At 28.1% G+C, this 20,006-nt stretch overlaps 1 protein-coding gene across 1 annotated transcript in view; it reads right to left on the reverse strand.

Moving 5' to 3' along the window:
* Positions 1-19,781, reverse strand: part of LOC123293277 (matrix metalloproteinase-2) — a 39,596-nt gene extending 19,815 nt beyond the window's left edge. The window contains exons 1-2 of the mRNA XM_044874041.1: positions 19,632-19,781; positions 2,695-2,969 (exon numbers count right to left, since the gene is read on the reverse strand). Of these exons, the coding sequence (XP_044729976.1) occupies positions 2,695-2,969; positions 19,632-19,766 (410 nt within the window). The 5' untranslated portion in view covers positions 19,767-19,781. The remainder of the gene's footprint in view (positions 1-2,694; positions 2,970-19,631) is intronic.
* Between the last annotated feature and the right edge of the window lie 225 nt (positions 19,782-20,006).

A 20,006-nucleotide genomic window follows, 5' to 3' on the forward strand; every position in this document is an offset into this window, starting at 1 on the left:
TTGTCTTTGAATTTAAAAGAAAGAAGAAAATATTCTCAGATCAAGATTAATTGTCTCAGGAATATTTTTGTTTTCCTTTTAATATTTTTGAGTGAAGAAAACAAGTTTTTCAGTGTACAATAATTCCATGTATCAGTTTCCATTTGTATGCGCTTTGAAATAAAATAAGTGGAAGGGTGATTTTTTTCATTATGAGTGTTGAGTGCATGTTAAAAAAACTTTAATTTTGAGTAATGAGTGAAATTTTTCACTTCCCACTTCCATATATTACTTTCCCATTCTTTCCAGTTTCCAGCTTCTCCAAAGCTTAAAGAAGTTACATCCCCACTTGAAGCACAATAATATAGGAATCACACATCCGAATCTTTTATAAAATATATGGATACCTACTTGTAACAGATATAAATCATATTATACGTTGCATATAATGCCACTTCAATTGATCATTAAAATTCATTGTCAATAAAATTTAAAAAAAGAATATAAATACAATACACTACATTTGTTTAGTTCATTGACTTTTATTTGACTTGAGTTGAGTGTAGTATTTTAATTATTTAATATTTATGAAGTAATAATGTCAATAAATGGTCCTAATAATATTATAATATAATATAATATCTAATATTATACGAATAAGAAAGAATAGGGTCATTTGATAATACTAATAGTCAACTGATTGAACGATATATTTGTTTATGGGCTAATAAAAATATTTAAATATAGGTTTTATTATTTTAGACCAACAAATCTATTTATTCTAAGCGCTGCGGACGCGAATGTGGATGGTCTACAAACCACCATCAGTTCATGTTTTCCCCATGTGTGCGTTAAACTTGAATTAGCTGTTAAACAAAAAAGCTTTTGATATACATCATGTTTATAATGGTAACCCGAGTCGTAGAAACCGATATATCAGTGTTAGCAATGATATGCACCACCACCTATAAGAAAAATTGAGTCCCGATTTCACAGACATAAGAAAAATCATTAAATATAGTATCCAAATTTCAAATGTTATTAAATTTCGCACAGGTAATAATATAATAATTGTCTTTAAAATGAGATGAATGAGAATTGAAAATGTCATTTTTTGGGAACGTTTTTAATGGATAATTAAGAACTTATTTCAATGATCTTTTCAACAATAAAAACGCCGAAGAGTCGCAGTACTAGGGCAAAAAGGTCACTAGGGGAAAGTTTGAATATGGAGCTAACTCGCCACTGATAATAGTTAATTAGTATATTGATAAATATTGTGGTAAAAAGGTCTATTATTTATTTGCATTATAAAATTCTTACTGGCTACGGTTGTAGCATTTGGATCACGTTCAGGACTGCCTCTTTAATAAATATTAAATTTTTTATCATAAAAATTGCTGGAAGCTCTGATATAATACCACGTGTTTTTTAAAATATACAATTTTGCAATAATTTTTATTAAATATGCGTTCGCTGAATGGCAGATACTTACTAAACACATCTAAACAAATGAGCGACAATTGTTTTATCGTTTTCCGGAACTCTACCCACACTTAAAAATTACAAAACATGAAATATATATCAAAATCATTATTATTGTAGACAAAACATTTTATTTAAAAAATGACTTTAAAAGAATAATGTCCGATTTTCCGTTAGTATTTAGGTACAATTAAAAATACCGAGAAACTAATACCGACTAACCGAAAAATTTCGAATTTTGTTTTACAGAAATTTTTGCGAATACCTATCTTTAGAAATGGTATAATATTACAGAATACATATTACATATTTATATTAAATGGATATTTTAAAACTTTCCGAAAAATTCCAAACCCTGTGTTTCAGTTATATTGCAAACAGCTTCTTGGTAAATATTAGGCTTACAGAAAAAATATTTATTTGCATTGTGATATTAATTTTAAAAATTACAAATTTTGTGTTTAGCTTCTCTCCATTTTATCTTTATCTTCCCTTTAACCTTCGCTCGAAACTACTTCATAGTTAAAATGATCGCCCATGGCATGGGCGATTAGGTATCTTTATCAAAATTTTGTTAATACCATCATACGGTTGAAAATTGAAGGCTCCAGGTTGGTAACAGACATACCGACATATCGACGGACGCAACATTTTTTAAAAACCACTTTTTTTGAATCAGGGACCCTCAAAACGTGTATTTCTCCGATATCGATTTTTTTCGTCACAATACTTTATTATATTATAAACATAATATAAAATAGGTAAGTACTAAATTTATCCTGGCCTCTATAATACTAATATACGGAAACAAGCGATAATGATATAATTAAATAGAAATTGTGAGAACAAAATTAAGTAAAAATTTCAGTACATTTTACTACATTTATTTAATTTTATTTCTCAGAAAAATTTTAAAAAAAAGGATAAGATAAAATCCAGACATGAGATGACAATTATTTTACAATTTTCTATTGTCACTATAATTTTGCATTTCCGTTGAATACGTCAAAACTACCACACGCTTGATAATTCACAATTCAAACAGCATCCGGATAAAAATTATTATCAGTTCTTCTCCAGTTCCGGATAATATAATTACATTGACCTTTTTAATAAAAATTTACATATTTACGCAAATAAAATGATTCCAGATTTTTATAAAATTCTTTAATCTTTAGGTTCCTGAATTTCGAGCAAAATTATTAAATAAAATTATTAAAGTTTCCTTACCTCCATGTTAAATTTGTGTGTGGCCATGTTTGACCCTGCAGCGTAAAACGTTTCTTTCTATGTTGTGTCTGTGAATATGTCATTGGCCAGTCAGGTAAACCGCATCGTGGTGCTCGTAACAGATCATTTGTTGCTTGATCAATTACTCCAGTTACCGGTATATTACCAAATTGTTGTAACGTTTTAATTGCTTCAGTTAATTGTTCTTCCGTTCTTAAGTTTCCAGTTTCGGAATTTGAAAATGGTAAATATCCAAAATTCATTAAGTAATTTTGCTGTAACAAAGAAAAATCATTAAAAACTCTCGAAACGGTCGAATTAATTAATTTTTGGCTAATTTCTTAGAAATTAATTGCTTGTAGAGAGAAGCATTATTTTATTCATTTAATTAATTCTAGAGATTATCATTTTTAGTTTTATAAGACATCTAAATTATCTTATTTTACAGTGTGATAAAAAATTTGTAATATATTTTGAGTATCTATCAATTTGTAAAGAAATTAACACATGAATGTTTTAGTTTATTTTTCACCCAAATATAGTCCGCAGGCTCAAGCCTAAAATTTTCTTTATATATATTACAAGGCAAAAAATTTTGTGCTATCTGTTACGCCAACCTCACTTTTTAGGTCCTGAGCAGGCTATAAAAATTTTAAACCGATATATCTTTTCGTTTTTGAGTTATCCTGATCACGGACAGATGAACAGGTGAAAAATTTTGTTTGTAGCATCTATATTCCTAAGCGTTACAAACTTGCAACTAAACTTAATAAGTATACTTTAAGAGGATGTAATAATAATTCATATGCGCCATATATTCCTAGTGGTTTGCGGTGGCGTGTAATAGACAAACAAATAGACAGAAGTTCAAGCGTACTTATTCATTGCTAGAATTTGTCAATATATTTAAAAATATTGATACTTTTTTAGAAAAAAAGACAGCAAAGTATAATAAACCGTAATTTCGGATATATTAAGCGGTCAGTACCCCAAAAAATCAAGTCAAAAAGATCAAAATTTCTAGATTTTCCACTTTTGAAAAATAATAGATAATAAATTAAAATTAAATAATAATAAAAAACTAATGTACCACTTTTGAGACTCGAGACCAAATGTATCGTGCCTTTATTTAGTTTATGTAATGTGAAATGACTTTTTAAATACCCTATATTTTAATCAACTATTACTAGCCACATTTAAATGCTGTTGTTTAAATCGTAAATGCAAAAGATGAAAAATGACACAAATAAAATGTAAAAAATAACAAATAACATTAACTAAACGATGGCGCCGAGATGCAGTTGTTGTCTGAAATTAATTTTAATCAGTTTTTGTTTTTTTTTTTTTTTTAAATATGCAAACAGTAACATAAATTATTCATTTATTGAACTTATATGTAGATAGATTCGGTTGCAACCGTTATACTAGATGAAGATTGATAGATGCTATATTCATGGAATCAAAATTTCGGAGACTGTAGTTCAACAGTTATCTAGCCTACATGTGACAATAAAGTTTCTTGTTTACAATTGTGGTGTAACTTTTTACTTGTTTTATTTTTGAAGTGATTGAATGATGATCCAAAAACAACACAATTGGAGAATGGAGAGAATGTTTTTTAGCTACCTGTTTCTATTTCGATATCTTCCTTATTCCTTTATCAAAAAAAATAGACTCACGGTTTAAAAATGTACCGCTTAAGAAAAAAACAGGCTAGAAAAATAATATTAACATTTAATTTTTTTCATTTGATAATTTGTGTAACATATCTGTAATAAAATTGCCTATAAATAAAAAGATAGTAAATGATATAAAATTATAAAAAGAAAGTTAATTGCTACACTATATATATACAGGGTGTTCTATTATTGATAGCAGAAAATTATACCTAATTCCCTAATTCGGGAGATGTGACTTGGGAAAAATAGAAGGATTTATGCATTCACAGATCAATCAAACTTATTAAACGAAGTAGGAGGCACTTTAGAATATAGAGGGGACTTTCTTAACACTATAATTGATTGTGAATTGATTTAAGGTAGTACCAGCATGAAATCACTTTTCGACAGATTTGGCCGAATTTTTTTTCTCGGGTTTATAATAGCTTTATTTATGAATTCCTAAAATTTCATAATTTTTGACCGTTTAGATCGCGAGATATTTAAAGACAAAGTTCGCGATTTTGAGGGTCATGTCCCATTTAAAGCATGTAAAATGTCCGGTCTCTCGAACTATTTTTTATGATATTATTATATATTGAAGAAAAAGTAGAAAAAAATGTTTATACAATACAATTCTAAAAAAAAAAAATTAGAAATTAATTTTCACTTTCGAGATATTAATTTTGACGTAAATTGATCGAAATTGGGACGTTGGCATAATTATTTCCCATTTTAAACGGTCAAAATTTCTGAAACTTTGGGAATTAATAGTAAGCATTATTAAATTCTTAAATTTAATTTTTCGTTAAATTCTGTCGAAAAAAAAATTGTACCATTGCCTTAACATAGAAACTGCAAATACCATGCTGGAACATCGTTAATTGAGTAGTGAATACTAAAAAAAATATTTTGTATCTATTTCATTCAAATGTTTCTTTTTTTTTTTGGCCTTTTTTTTTAATTTTGGTTATTTTTATTTCATATAATTTGTTTTTTTTCTGGTATAGGATTTGATTTTATAAATTATCAGGTTCATCAATTTAAAATTTCTTTCTGTTTTCAATTAAAAACTTTTTTCTGTGTTTTGTCAGAAATTGCTGGCTAATGGAAGGTAAATAAATTGATAATATACATAAAAAAATTGAACGCGTTTTCCTCCTATTCTGGAAAAACTATTTGATCCACAGGACTTAAATCATTTTGCAACATTTAAATTAGATTAAACCAGTCCCCAAATGTCCAAAATCTTTTAAAAAACAAATAATTTTTTTATATTTTAACTAATTTTGACATTAAGAGACTAGAAGAAGAAATTACTAACAAAATTACGTTTTTTAATACATTGCTGCAAAAGTGTTGATGATGTAATTATTATTTTTTTGACATTAATAATCAAGTTTCCAAAAAAAAGAAGTTTTGTCGACTTTTTTAGACAAAAAAAATTTTTTTTCTCGATTTTTTGTCCAAAAAAACCTCATTATATTCATAATTATTTAAATTTTTGAAATTTAAAGAGTTAGTTTAGACAACGTAAAAATTTTGATAATTTTTTAAAATCCCAAAGCACTTGTAGCTGAGAAAATTTCAACACTCTATAGCAAGAAAAGAGCGTTATTCCAGCTAAGGATGTATTACGCAAATTTTAACGATATCTACTATTTGATAAAAATCCTGTTGTTATAATCCGGACCACCCTGTAGACTGAAATAATTTGGTAATATGACTGTACGAGCACCTAGTTACTTGAAATTGGCGTCATATATTATGGAAACTACTCAAAAGAAAAAAAATTAATATAAATATCATTTGTCAATACAATTTAAATGCTCTATTTCATTTTGATTGATTAATTATTAATTTATATTAGCTATGTTATACACTAGAAAACCTTAAAAATGGATCAATGTTTCAAATTCAAAGTCAATTTGTAATATTACTACACATTGGAATAAAATGATTATGATAAAGTTATGTGAATCATATGGTGTATTTTCGTTATAAGTTGATGTAGGTAAGTCACTCATCCCATTCGAATTACCCTGTACATTACTCACTTGTTACAAAAGACAGAGAGTTGAAAATTTCTAGGTAGCTTCAACTTATGAGTTTTTGAAGAAAACATTTTTCTTTTTGAATTCATTATTACTGATATCCAACTCTGTCTATAAAAGGTATAATATAACACATTTTTTCGAAAAACGTTAGCTTTCGGAAGAAATGCGATTTAAAAATGTCATTATTGCGCTTAATTGAAAGGAAATCTGCTTAAAGTTTATCGATAATTGATGGTCAAGGTCATAGGCACAGGTGAATGTCCTCTATTGCTCTTGACAACTTTTGGCTAAAGCGTAGTTAGCGAGTTTTCATTCCGTAGTTAGGGTATTTTCGTTCGATTAAATGCTATAATGACATAGTTTTAAGTCGCATTTTCTCCGAAAGCTGACGATTATCGAAAAACTGGTTGTATGAAAAATGTTAGTTTTTTTGTAAGCATCAACTTTCTTATTTAAAGTGTTATTCATTTTTAGAAACCCAAAGAACTAAGCTGATCTATTAGCTATTATAGATTAAAATGGGTTACCCTGTATATGTATAATAGTGTAGAACAGTATTTTAATCCAAGTTGTATTTATATATGTTACATTTATGTTCTAGCTAGTGTAATCATATTTTTAGCGTTCTCATTTAGATGAAATGAGCATTTCAATTGATGATGATATTAATCAAAAATATATCAATTTATTTATTATGGATCATTAACTAGATGTCCGACGGTAAAAAGTACGATGGATAAAATATGTTACGTTTGATTTATAGCATTAAAAGTAATATTGATATAGTGAGAATGTCTTTCTGAATGCATGGAATATTTCTGTACATGTGAATAATGTCTTGAAACAGGAAATAATTTAATTGTTTTGTACTAGCCCCTACACCACCGTTTCGCTGGACAGTACCAACTTTAAAAATAAGTATCAACACGTACTATCCTCTACTTACTTTTTCTCGCTTAGCACCTTCCCTAATTTCAGTTTTATATCCCCTTCTTGGACAATAAGATATCAATTGGCCTGGCTTTGCTCCTGAAGCCCATTTCACTTCCAATATAGCCAATGCCAATTTTAAAAACAAATTTCAGTAGATAATATCTTTAATCTACTTTCGCCAGCTTAGACCTCCAATCCCTTGAATAATTATTCGGCCATTAGCCTGGCTTCGGTCTTTGACCTCAGATTACTCGCTTTTAAAATGATATAGCTTAGAATGTAAAGAAGTATACGAATTGTAAAAAATGTGATTTTAACCTGAGATCAAGTATGCAACTGAAAAATTAAGACTTTATGGAAATTCATATTTGCTAATTTTTCAATTTAATTAATATCAATAACCAATAGAGTATCAAATACTTAATGTACCACAATGACTTAAAAATCATTATTCTAAATCTAAGAATATTCGTTTAAATCAATCCTATGTAGATTTTTTTCTCGAAGATATAAAAATATTGCTGATTCATCATTTTAATTCATAATTATTGACTAAAACTATTTTAGAATACCGTAACAAATTTTAATTTATATGAAGCTGTGGTGAACGAGAAATAAAAATGATTATTTCGTAATAAATATAATTATAACTTGGTTGTAATAGGGCCAGCCACATTTTCTGGGTTAAATTTTCCGTAGATAAAAATTTGTCGAGGCAAATTTACCAGGTAGTCCAACAATACTGTGTAATTGCTATATTGAAAGAGCTACTCCGACAACTTGTAACCCTCAAGTGATAACTAGTCAAATACATTCCGCTATTTGTTCGGGTAAAATATGGCAAACTGAATTTAAAAGCAATTATCCCCAAACAATTGACCTGACAATTTTAATTTAACCTGCAGTTATAAATACCCACATTTACCCTCCCAAAGGTGAAGGGATCAGCCTTAAACTATTGGAAAAAATCAAATATCTAGGCATTCTGTTGGACCAAAATTTACCATGGGGACCCCAACGCCTTGGTAAGATCCAGAAAGGCAACTGTGGCATTGTATGCCTACAAAAGGGGCCAAAGAGCAAGGGGTCAAGTGGGGCTTAAATTACAAAATGGTCATATGTTACTATTCTATGGGTTCAGGCCATACTATTCTATGGGTCACTGGTTTGGCGGATAGCACTAGAAAAAGGAATGCATCAAAAAATACAGGATAAAGTCCAACGGTTAGCATCCGAGCCAATTTCTGGATGTTTACGGACAACAATATCTAAAGCACTTGAGACAATTCTGCACCTCCTGCCAACTGAGAGAAATGCGCCGCAGGTGCATTTTTATTAAATATTTTATACCCATTGATTGATATTTTAATTCAAATTATAATTTCCCCAACAATTATAGAAATTTTACTTAGAAATTAGTTCTTTATCTTAATAATATTAGAGAACCATAAAACTTTATGCTACGGACCTCAAATTGTTTATCTTTATGCTTTCACTTTTGGTTTATCTATTTATAATTAAAAAAGTCACTGGGAGACCAAATAATATTATTACATCATAATATTATTAGCGTATGTATTTATTGTAAAGAATCACGCGCATGTTTTATTGTTGTGTGGCATTTAAAACGGTATTCGAACGCAGAAACACATACTTTTACATTACAACGGTATTTGATAATTATCGTCACAATTTAACACTTTAGTGTTTCAAAATTGAATAATAATTTTTTTTAAATGACCTAGATTTAATCGAGCAGTTAATTTTTATGATATATAAGGAAATAAATTAACACCGGAAGGTAATGAGTAATCAATATAGTTGCTAAGCATAATAACGTCTGTATAGTACTTGTACACGAATTTTCTCCAAAATATAAAATGTTGAGGATTGAAACAGTGCTGAGTTGCCATGGATGGCAACTATATGGCAGCTAAATGATTGTACTAAATTTCGAATTTTCGACTTCCCTTCCGAAATTTCGACTTCCTAGTCATTTCGGTATATATAACTCGAATGAGATGGTTATTATGGCAATTGTGTGAATAAAATTGAACCGAATACGCATATTAGACGAAATGTATACTGCCGATTTCGCCAGAAATGATAAGCTATCACACATATATCGCGAACGGACCGCAAAATCACTTGACTGATCGGTAACCACTCAAACTTTGTAATTAAGCGGTAAAAAAAATTGACTATGGCAACCCTATAAGACCAGAAGAAGGGACACTTTGCAATGCAAAATTGGGATACCAAGTAGATTCATAAGGTAACCGGGTAATTTTCACATGAAATTATAGCTTTTAATCTATCTTAGCAAGAAATGATAGGTTGCCAGATCAACTTGGTCCATAAAGTATGGCAACCGTTGCTTTTTCGAAGATTTTTTCAAGAAATAATAAGTCGCTGAAAATTTGAGTCTAAATCAATTTTGAGAAGAGATTGTAAGGAGAGAGAACCAACGATATACTATCTTCTTTTTCACTGTCAGCTCTGGCTTTGTGAAGGTATACTCGTTTGATTAGGTAAATCTTTGACACCCATTAGTTTAAATTTTGTTACCGTTTTGCTGTTCTCTAACTTATAAGCGTTCAAATATTAGTTGCTGTAAAATAATAGGCTCGCCAAGGTATCATTTATTTATTTCTTGCCATAATTTTATATGTTTTATGATGTCTTCATATTTAAACAAACAAATTAATAAAGATTATGACTTTTATTAAAATATAAATCTGAATTGTTTATTACATGAGTGCATACAATTGAATTATTTGAGAGATATTATTTTCTAATAAATTACCATTACAGTTTTAGATTTGTTGATCAGCCTGTATATTTAAGAATAGTATTATGATAAAAATGATATAAACATACGATAATTTTAAAACGATACTTTAAAATTATTACCCTTTTAAAAACAAAACTGGTCAAGTGTGAATCGAACTGCATTACAAATAAATTATTATTGATGCAATACAGAAATTTGATAAAATTATTAAAATCTGTATTAGGTATACCTGCTTTCGGGTAGGTATATCTGCTTTTGGCAAGAGTTGAACATATTTTTACGGTATTTCAAATTAATACTAAACAAGTGAAAACAAACAATTGACTGAGTTAATTATTGAAATACCATGTATAGACAGAGTTGATTACTCTGTCAACACATACATACAAGTCACACACATATAACTGAAATACCCATATAATACATACTATACAATTTGCGAATAATTTGCGCTCTCACGAGTAAAAAGTGATGTTTACGAAAAAATGTTTCAAACAAAAGTTGTTTAAATTTTTATAAGGAACATTTTTACTTTACTAGGAACTTGTTTTATCTCTAACGGTTTACAAGATGGGTCCTACGGACCCAAGGCCCAATTGACCTATGTTGCTCATTTACAAACTCGACCTAAAATTTTTATGTCTTCAGCAAGCTATAAAAATAAGGAGATATTTCATCGTCCTATATTATTTAGGAAGTAACTGTAGCAAGGAATCGCCATAATTCGACGCAGCGGTTACAATATTTGGCGTGATTCATATGTATTCGAATAAAAAATGTTACTGAATTAAAGTTTTACAAGTAATCAAACAATAATCCTTTCTTAAACGATATTTATGGTACAGAACACTAGAAAAACATATATTGTAAACTATTTTCAATTTATGTATATTGATGATACTTTAAAATAATAAGGGGATAAATAATAGTGACTCTATATCCATATATTCTCAAACCATGCATAACCAAACCGTTCATCATTTTCGACTGAACAGTGAACAGTGTGACTAATGAACGGTATTAATTACCATATGGCGTTTAAAAAATAAAACAAAACAAAAAACTTATGTTTTTATAGACAAGACCAAAAAAACAAAGTCTCCATATTTATTACAAATAATACTTAAAAAATATTAGTAATATATGTGTTATTACACTTGCTACAAAGTGTATAAAAACTGCCAAACGACGAAAAAAGTCTAGTCGATTTTATTTTACTTAAGTTTTTAATCGAGTCACTGCACGGGAAAATCTTTTTATACCATGCATATCTGTAAAATGCAAGGTATACTAAGTTTAGTCCCAAGTTTGTAACGCTTAAAAATATTGATGCTTCGAACAAAATTTTGGTATAGGTGTTCATAAAATCACCTTATTAGTCCATTTGTTGTGTCTTGTAAACCGTTAGAGATATAACAAAAGTCTATATTTAAAAAATATTCCTTATAAAAAAATAACCCACTTTTGTTTGAAACATTTTTTTAAACATTGAAACATCACTGTTTACCCGTGAGGAAGCAAATTAGGCGTAAATTGTGTAGCATGTATTATATATGAATATCAGTTATATATGTGTGACATGTATGTATGTATAATGTGATAAAGTAACAACACTGTCTATGCAAGGTATTTCAACAATTAACTCAGTCTATTGTTTGTTTTCACTTGTTATAACATATATATATATATATATATATATATATATATGAAATATATCAAGGTATTCTAAGTTTAATTCCAAGTTTGTAAAACTATCGATGCTACAATCAAAATATTAGTAGGAGTTCATATAAAATCACCTAATTAGTTCATTCTGGTTGTACGTCCGTCCGTCTGTCTGTCCGTAAACACGATAACTCAAAAACGAGATATCAAGCTGAAATTTTTATAGCATGCTCAGGACGTAAAAATTGAAGCTGAGTTCGTAAATGAGCAACATAAGTCATTTGTGTCCTATTAACCGTTAGAGATAGAACAAAAGATTAAAAGTAAAAAATTGATCCTTATAAAATAAACAACTTTTATTTGAAACATTTTTTCGTAAACATCACTGTTTACACGCGAGGGCGGAAATTAGGTGTAAATTAAATAGCATGTACACCCAAAAAACTGAAATGTGAATTAATGAGTATTTAATACGTCTTCTGTATAAATTTCAAGTCGATTCTCTATACGGTTTACGAGATAATAATTATTAAAAATTGTCCGTTTTACATGGTGGTATATGAAGAAGTCGTAATAAATGTTGGTTTTTTAGTCAATAAGTGCTTTTAAAAATGTTTTACCATTTACATAAAAAACTTTTATCAATAAGTTTTAAGCTTTAAAATCATACCAAAATTAAGAACTGTGCATAAAAATGAAAAAAAAATTTCGGTAAAAATACTGACACTTTGATAGGTAATTTCTCCTAAACCGTTCAAAGAATCGATATGAACTTTTATATTAATCACACAGTCAACAGTTATCAAAGCATCTTAAGCAAATCTTTGAAAGCTGAGGTTATTAAACCTTCGAAATGAATACTTTAATGCACTTACAATAAAAGTTCATTGAATTCCTCTTACAAATAAAATGCATAACGGAGATCAGTATTTATAATGATTATTAAAAGGAAAATGAATTGAATTTCACACCCTGGTCTGTCTAGCTCTAGAGTACTGAATGTAAACAGATTACAGCCAGACATTACAAGGCATTACTAGGGGGTGGTTTTATTATCATGCCAAGCATACCACCGTGTCCGTCTCGTCACAAAGAAATTAATATAAATAACATTCTTTATGACTTATGAACGACATTGTATACATATTTGAATAGAAAATTGTAAAGGCTTCTTCTGGGATTTTCTTGTCTTGTCATATGTATAAATTACGCGGAAAAAATTTAAAATATGTTCAAGGTGAATTAACTTCGAAGTAAGAAATTTGATATGGTAATTACACCTTATTCTTTAAGACTGTGATACCATAAATAAGCTAAACTTCAATTTTTCTTTCAAGCTGCTTTTTTGAGGATCGATAATGATATTTGGTAATAACATAAAGAAATTTGAAGTTTTAATTGTAGTTCAAGTTTCAAATTAATGGAAAAAAAAGTTTTCGATTTTCGTGTTTTCAGCGATTTATTCTTTTGAGACAAAAAACAATAGATTAAAACATGACAGGCGAACAATTAGATTTCAATTACACTCGAGCTTAAATATTGATTTCCGGTTTTCGAAAAGCTTTCACAAGACCACTAGATAAAATTACCTAAACTGCCTATCTTTTATAGCTTTGGAGAAAATGGACACCAACGTTTGTTCTAATTTGCGCCCTCGCGGGCAACCAGTGATGTTTACGAAAAAATATTCCAAACAAAAAGTGTTTATTTTTTACATTTATACTTTTGTTCCATCTTTAACGGTTTGCAAAACCCAATTGGCCTATGTTACTCATTTACGAACTCACTTTTTACGTCCTGACCTACGGACAACCGGGGATAGACTGATTATAGATGATTTTATGAACACCCATACAAAAATTTGGTTCGTAGCATAAATATTTCTACGCGTTATATACTTGGGACTCAACTTAGTATATACCTTGATATATATTTCATATATACATAGCTACAAATAATCATAAGTCAGTTCAAAAATGATTTACACAATTTATAGTTCAGTATATTTATTAAGGAGGATGACTCGCCAGTAATAGAAACAAAAACTGATTATACTATTTAGTGTTTTAAGTAATCATCCTCTGAATTGTACGTTAAAGTACCCAAATTTTTGTTTTTTATAATAATATGTTTCGTTAAGTATAACTAAAACTTAAGATCATTATCTACTAATTTATTGTTTTCTATTACAGGCGAGTCACCCTCCTTAAACACATTAAGTACATTATTAAAATTATTAAAATGTATAAAAATTGTAGGTTATAACTTTTAGTAATTATTAATTAATTTAAATAAGACAAAACAGATTTAACATTAATCTCAGGAGTTTTGTTAAATAAAGACTCGGAAAATTTGATGGATATGTGCAGTTTTCTAAATAAAGTTGGAAAGCATAAGTATTACATATATACTTGGAAATTTTCGTTTTTAAAATTAGTCACTTTTCTTTTTATTTAAAAATATCAGAAAACAAAATTTTGGGAATAAATTTCGAAACATTTATGAAGTTTTAGTATTAAATTTATTTCAAGCATAAAATTCACAGTAAATAGTCATCCACACAAATAAATTTTTTCGTGAATAAAATTTTACTGACATCTACACCGTTTGTACGTTGGAAATAAAAATAGAAACAGTACGGTAAATTGAAAACGCAATCTAATTAAAACTATCGTCATCGTCGTGTAATTATTATTCCCTAGTTAAAAGACAGCAACAATAAGTAATGCCAGCAGACACACCCATGTTTCAAATGAATTTATGTTGAATATAACAAAAAAAAAAACTTAACAATCAGTTAAATCAAGGGCAAATGACCTGTCTGTGACAATATTCTGAAATATGAAACTTACAGGAAACATAACATACAGGAACTAATGCATTAATCGAGAGAATACAATTCGAAGTCGCTATTTATCAACCATTTGATTTGCATGATTTTGCACTAAAGCAAGCATTAAAGCCACCCACGTTTTATAATCTTTAATGGGCAAACATTTTATGAAAAAATGTCTTTAAAAGTTCACAAATATCACTTAAATAAGATATTATGCTGTATTCTACTGAACCTTCAAGTATTTCACAAAGGGCAACTTAATCGAATACATATTCTTTTCTCTATACCGGTTGCCTACAAAATCATTTTAAGTTTGCTTACTTTATTTAAATCTAAATTAGTTTATAACTTGTTGAAATACTCTGTATAGAAAGTTTAGAATGTCAGTGCTTGCATTTTTAATAAATTAGAAAAAGTTTAAAAAACCATCACAATTCTACAAATGCTAGTCGAAAGGCCGCAAATCTTTCACAAGACCATTAGTTAAAGGCAAGTTCAAAGTTTCAACTCCCTATTTTTTATAGTTTTGGACAAAATGGATAACAAAGTTTTGTGCTAATTTTCATCTTCAGGGGTAAACAGTGATGTTTATGAAAACATATTTTAAACAAAAGTTGTTTATTTTTTTATCAGGAACATTTTTTATATTTAAACTTTTGTTCTATCTCTAACGGTTTGCAAGATCCTTCGGATCTACGACCCAATTGACCTATGTTACTTCTTTGCGAACTCAAACTCACTTATTACGACCCGAGAACTCTATTAAGCTTGATATATCTTTTCGTTTTTGAGTTACCGTAGCGACAGACGGGTAGACGAACAACCGGAGATGGATTATTTAGGTAATTTTATAATTTTATTAACACCTATACCGAAATTTTCTTCGTATCATCAATATTTCTAAGCGTTACATACTTGGGACTAAAATTAATATTTCATGATATATATTTCTTTTATACAGGGTATAAAAATAGCAATCAGGTATACTTCCAATTATTCATACCTTAAATTCAAATATTTTAAAACAAATGATCTCAAATTATTATAATCAATTTTAGACTAATATAATAGTTTACAAAAATTGCCAATTTTCAATTTGAAAAGAGCAAGTAAGGCAGTAAGGCTAGCTATCTGAAAAGTAGTCTATTTCTCCGACCGATCCTAATATGATATTTTCATTTTTAATACTAACAACATTAGAGTATATTTTATTGACACCCAGTATAAAATAAAAACATGAAATATTAAACTATTTTATTTTATATACTTTACTCATGGAAACTCCCCTTGTGTAAATAACAATCAAGAAAATCAATATTGAAAACATGTTTTTCCTTACGTGAAAATACTTACAAGTAAAAAAAAGGTACGTTTACCTTAAAAACAAAAGGTAAATAAAATGTTTTGTAATATAATATATTTATGTAAAAATTTTTATTTTGAAACGCTGATCACTATCACACATATTAATATTTTACAGTTCAGTGAAATTTTCGATTTAATTAAACATGGCTCTAATAGAAATTTTATTAACAAAGAATAATCTAAAAATACCAATAATACAGTCATTTAAGCTTTTAACCTAACAAAAGATACAAATAACAAAAAACAATTGAAATAAGTACGATAGAAATAACCGAAAAATACAAAAAAGTTATACAAGTGAAATTTACAAAATTTAAAAAACCTCCGACCAATTTTTCGGCTACGGTATCCTAAACTCGCACTTGAAACACATCTAAGAACACTCTCCATTAAACTAACCTTTTTCTTAAAGCTTTTTCCAAATGGAAGTAGAAGTAATTTCTTTTGAGTCTTTAAAAATAATTATCAAAAATTTTTCACAAAGGAAAAAAACATAACTTAAATAGTTCAAATTAAATAACAAAAATTTGAAGCATCCTTTGTTCTTAAAAAAAGTCTTTCTATATCAATTTCAAAAACTTATCTGATCTTTTACAAAACTGTGAAAAATTGGCAAACAGTTATTTCGTAGATACTGCTACGAGCGTAAATTATTATAATTTTCATCTCAAAATTAATAAAATTTATCTTTATTTTAGAGACCTATTTATAAGAAAGAACATTAGACAATTGTAATGCATAAACAAAAATATGCATCTAACGCAATTTTCAATAAAAAGATTTATTTTTCTGATATGACGTTGGACTAAGTCTAAATCAATTCTGAAAATTTTAGGGGGGGGGGGAGTTGCCTGATTATTTAAATAAATAAATGACTTCATAAATAGGCATACTTAACATTTTTTTTATGGTAAAACGTTAAACGGTAGATGGACGATAGGCTTTCAAAAAAAATTCGTTGTGCCCGACTACTTAAGGATGTATGAGCACGGTAGTAGGAACACAAATTTAAAAAAATAATTTTTTTCAATTTTGATGGCGAATTATGTTACAACTTAACAATGTAAGACGAAAAGTAAGAATAAAATTTTTCAATATATGGAGTAATTACCAAATTATCGAAAATTGAAAATTTTGTTTTATTATTTAACTTTGAATATTTCGAAAACCAAGGCAGATAAAGAAAATTTTTATTCTTGTTTAGGTACTAGACGACTAAGTATTCATTAAGTTATAACAAAATTCATCATCAAAGTTGAAAATAAGGTAAAAATAATTTCAACCCTAAATCCAAAATTGTCTAGGTGCTCGTACTACCTTAAACATGTTGGAAAAATCACAATAAATACCTACAAACTAATTCTCAAAAAACAACAAATTAGATCATCATGTCTCTAAAAATAATTTTCAATTGATTCATCTAATTTTGGAATGTTCTGTCAGACAAAAGAAATATTATGTTTTGTTCCATCAAGTCAGTCAAAATTAATATATTTTCTCATACGTAGAATCGAGTGGCGCCTACCATTGAGGACAGATTCAGGACAGAGAATAACTTTTATGTTTCATTTAATTTCTACTCAATAGATTTTATTTACGAGTGAGTTACCGCAATATTTTGAAATATTTACAATAATTTATACCTCAAAGATAAGACTCTATGCCGTCTCTTTGTCATAAATAACTATGTGCGTATTTAATTTATCTTTTCCAAAAAATACTAGGAAGACACTATGTGATACTCAACCACATTTCCGGGCAGATGCGAGAAAAACTTTAATAACACTAATTTGTTTAACTAATTTAATGATGGTCAAGGTTTTTACTTAAAACCACAGATAAATAATTACATACGTTAATAAAATCAATAGACCGTGGGACACCACGGTTTTTTACATACTTGAAACTTCGTCAGTGGTTTCCATTTGACGAGTCTATCAAACTTTCCTTAACGATTTTTTTTTTTCGAAAAAATGCGTTTTTTAAGTTTTAATTTAAGTTATCGTTTTGAAAAAAGGCATCAGGGAATTTTTCGGACACTATGACCAATTGATAACATTAATAGTTACTAAACAATTCAGCAAAAGTGAACCATGTACGTATTCAAAAATAAAAATACTTAATATAAGTACGGCATGTTCCAGGTGGTTTACAAGCTCATCGGTGCAGTATTTTTGTCGGACAAAAAGTTTTTTTGTTAAATAATTATTAATGTTATCAAGTGGCCATGATTTCCGACAAATTTTCTGCTGCTTTTTTTTAGAACGTTAACTCAAATATGACGTTATCATGCTCATTTGAAAACGCAGCCTTTGCGAAAAAAAAAATTGTAGAGAAAAATTTGGTTGACTCGTCACTCACGAAGTTTTAAATATGTATTTATCATTTAAAAAATCGTGGTGTCCCACTGTCTACAATTTTGATTTCCCAGAATAATACAAAAGTTCATTGAAAAATTATGAACGCAAAAAAAAATTATTCAAGGTCAAAGGTCGCAAAAATTCTTGTTAACTATTAAGTTTATGGTGGTTAATTTTTTATTCTTTTTTTTTTTTGTTGTTGTTGTTTTTAATATATTTTTATTTAATTTTTTTAAATATTTTAATGTATAAAATATTTGTGTAGTAGACTACTTAAGCGACTACTCTAACTTAAGTCGCTTACTTTACAGAGTTAAATATTTCGAACTATTGCTTCTATGGAAATTATTTATCGATTTTTTTTTTTTTAATTTATTTTATTGTTTTAATATTTTTTTTATAGCTTAAACTGCCATAAACTTAATATTTTACGAGATATTTAAAAAAAACCTATTTTCGCTACCTTTAATTTTGAATAATTTTTTTTTTTTTTTTTGCACATGATTTGCAATAGACTTTTCATATGAAATTTCTTGCATCCAAATAAAGATAGTCCCGGTGAAAAACCTTTTTTTTTTTAAGCAGAAAAACCTTTATTTCCTAGGCACTATTATCACTTATGTTCTAAGTGTGCTACTCGATTAGCCATTGTTTGAAAACATTTTTCATATAAACTGTTTAAATTCGAAGCTATTTGCAGTTAATTGTTACTTTTATCTTAAATCGATGTTAGAGATTTTTATTGTCTAAAAAGTGTGTATGGTAATTAGGCAGAATTAGACGAAGGCACCTATTTACGGCTCTTTTGCTTAAAATCTCGAAATAATAACATTTTAAAATATTTTAAGCAATGATTCTTTAATCAATATGTTCACTCGACGTGGTTGACTTGAGTCTTATTTTTTAAGATTAAAATGTATACGTTTGACGAACCCAGAAATTTTTTAACGATTTAATCAATTTTACTTCTAATGACACGAAAATGAAAGCCTTTTCATTAAGGAAAACGATAATTTAAAAGTTAAATAACTTTTATAAAAACTTTAATTTTTAAATTTTATCAACATTTAATTTGCGATCGTGGAAAACAATATTATGTTACAGTTTCAACACCTCGAAAATTAGATATAGAATAAAATAAAATTTTTATTTTTCCTTGATTTTGTCAAGTTCTAATAAAATAAACACTTTTAATAAGTGCAAGATTTAAAATTTCAAAGATTAAAATTAAAACTAAAGAAAAAAGGCAGTTCTAAAAATAATACTCACTGTTCTGTCATCCACAAATGTTGATACATGCTTGTGTCGTGCTGATGAGGTTTTACTGTAAAAACCACTGGTTACAATGAATGTTATCAACACATAACGCAGTATGAATCGTGTAAGAAAACTACACACATCCATTCTAACATAACAAAACAACACTGATTATTTAAGCGCATTTATTTTTATTTTTAATTAATAAAAATTATTTTTAATTTAATAAAAATTCGAAAAATATTATTTAATTGCTATTTTAAAATTTAGAAATTTTTCTAATTCACAAAATTATTGCACTTTTAATTCCAATCAAAAAGGTTCACTGAAATTTATGTTTAAAAATTATTATAAAAATATTATATTATTTTTTGTATTTTCATATTT

The sequence above is a fragment of the Chrysoperla carnea genome, chromosome 2 (assembly GCF_905475395.1).
Source record: "Chrysoperla carnea chromosome 2, inChrCarn1.1, whole genome shotgun sequence".
Classification (NCBI taxonomy): domain Eukaryota; kingdom Metazoa; phylum Arthropoda; class Insecta; order Neuroptera; family Chrysopidae; genus Chrysoperla; species Chrysoperla carnea.